Source organism: Amblyomma mixtum, chromosome 6 (genome assembly GCF_055824585.1).
Source record: "Amblyomma mixtum isolate Tamu chromosome 6, ASM5582458v1, whole genome shotgun sequence".
NCBI lineage: Eukaryota > Metazoa > Arthropoda > Arachnida > Ixodida > Ixodidae > Amblyomma > Amblyomma mixtum.
This window is the reverse complement of record NC_143017.1, coordinates 23,147,145-23,149,003: the sequence shown is the minus strand read 5'-3', so window position 1 is coordinate 23,149,003 and position 1,859 is coordinate 23,147,145. Positions and strand designations below refer to the sequence as shown.

General features: G+C 59.5%; 1 protein-coding gene across 1 annotated transcript; it reads left to right on the top strand.

Moving 5' to 3' along the window:
- The first annotated feature begins 371 nt into the window (after positions 1-371).
- LOC149338419 (uncharacterized) lies at positions 372-1,632 on the top strand. Its single transcript, XM_089550318.1, has one exon. The coding sequence runs from the start codon at positions 372-374 to the stop codon at positions 1,212-1,214; it is 843 nt and encodes a 280-aa protein (XP_089406444.1). The 3' UTR covers positions 1,215-1,632.
- Positions 1,633-1,859: the final 227 nt, after the last annotated feature.

Here is a 1,859-nt window from a genome sequence, read left to right as displayed (position 1 = left end):
AAACTTGTAGGCAAAGTTTTGTAACTGCTGCTGTAGTTGCGTGGCTTCTACAGCTTGTGATTCGTCATTCGTGCCCTCCTCCTCTCCCTCACCCGCAACTCTGTGGAGCGCAGCGAGCACCGCGCGGCGCCAGCGACAGGCGCTCCTCCAACCGCAGCTCCCAGCGTAGGTGGAGCGCAGGGGCGCACCCAGGAAGGGCCGGGACGCGCGGGGCGCAATGCCCCAGTATTGATCAGAAAGCCGCGAGCTCTCGCGCGCTGCTGTCCCGCCTGCTGTGCGCCCGAAGAACGGACCGACCGCCGGGCGAAGGCGACGACGCTCCCGCCGGAAGCGCGGCGTCCCATGGACGCGTGTCACGGCGCTGGTTTCCCATGGCCGAGGCCGCCGACACCGCCGCTGGGGACGACAACTGCGTGCTCCCGCCGCCTCGGATCCTTCGCTTGGCCACTGACCCGCCCCGGCGGACGTCGATCCCGCGAGTCACGCTGTGCACGGCGGTGCAAGAAAACGGAAGTCGATCTCGCAGAGCCGGAAGTTCGCCGACGCTCAAGCCTCCCGACGTGTCCGCAAGACATCATGACTCCTCCGCCGCACAGTCATCGGCGTCTTCCGAAACCAGTCCGCGTGTTGTCGTCGTGCCCGCATTGTGCACGAGCGTTGTGGATCCGGCAGGGCAGGACCTGCCTCCCGCGTTCTTCCCATCAAGCACTCAGGAGGAGACGACGACGGCCTTCGGTTTCCTCAGTCCCGGGCAGCAACTGGCCACGGCCACGGCGACGAGAAGCTGCCGAACGCTGGCCGTGCTCCTTCGGCTGCGCGTAACCCAAATCGTCCTTGGCATTGTGACTCTTGTGCTCGGCGCGTCTGCATGCCTCGACCCTCAAGCCCGTGCAACTCTCGCCTTCGGCGTACCCACAGGTTCCCTGACGCTCCTAGCCGCGTGCGGCCACGTGCGTGCGGTGCGCAGGGAAGGTCCGGCTGGCTTGCAGCGCAGTTCCTGTCCGCGCCTGGGTGTCTTGTGCATGGCCATGGTGGCTGTAATTGCAAACGGCTTACTCCTGGCGCTCTCTCTGTTGTCGGCTGGAGCTGGCAGCTCACAGAACCAGCGATCCCTGGGCGTGCTCTTGACCTGCACGACGCTCCCTGTGCTACTAGTGGAGACGGCTGCTTCGCTTGTGCGATGGGCGTGGGCAAGCCGCAAGTGGGCTGTGTGAACGAGTGGCGCCTTGAAAATTCCGTACTCTTCGCCGGTTATGGTGCAGTCCACTTTGGATCACGAAGCGTAGGAAACTGAGGGCGCGACTTGAGTGCACACACCTGGCAACGTTCGTGCATAACGGATAGATGTTATTTTCGCATGCCATCAACGTCGACTGCTAAGCAGCTGGTTCAGCTGCCAATACCGTGGTTCTTCCTCGATTGGTAAGCAGTAATCCCGGCAGAGGACGGCTCTAATCTCTGCGTGATTAGAATAGCGACATGAGAATCCTTATCCAGAGGGTACACGCTCAAATGATGAGTGAATTTTCGTAACTTTTCCAAATGCCTTCAGTCACAGACTCCAGAGACCATAACACTGACATACTTTTCGTGCGGAGCTCTGTCGCCGCCGAAAGAGTGGTGGATTGAACTGCTGACACGGGCTCGGGTGAGTTCCAGCCGTGTCACGACACGCCAGTTGTTCTGGACATGACACCAATGTGTTACTCTGCGTGCATTTGCTCTCCCGAAAAAGTTGATTGCCAGTGTTAAACCAAATTTCCCCTGTTGTGTCACATAAAGCTATACTTCTAGTACCATTTGTTTTTGCGTGTGTGTTTAAGGCAAAAAAAAAATGCCTTTACGCGTTTGGAGATTTG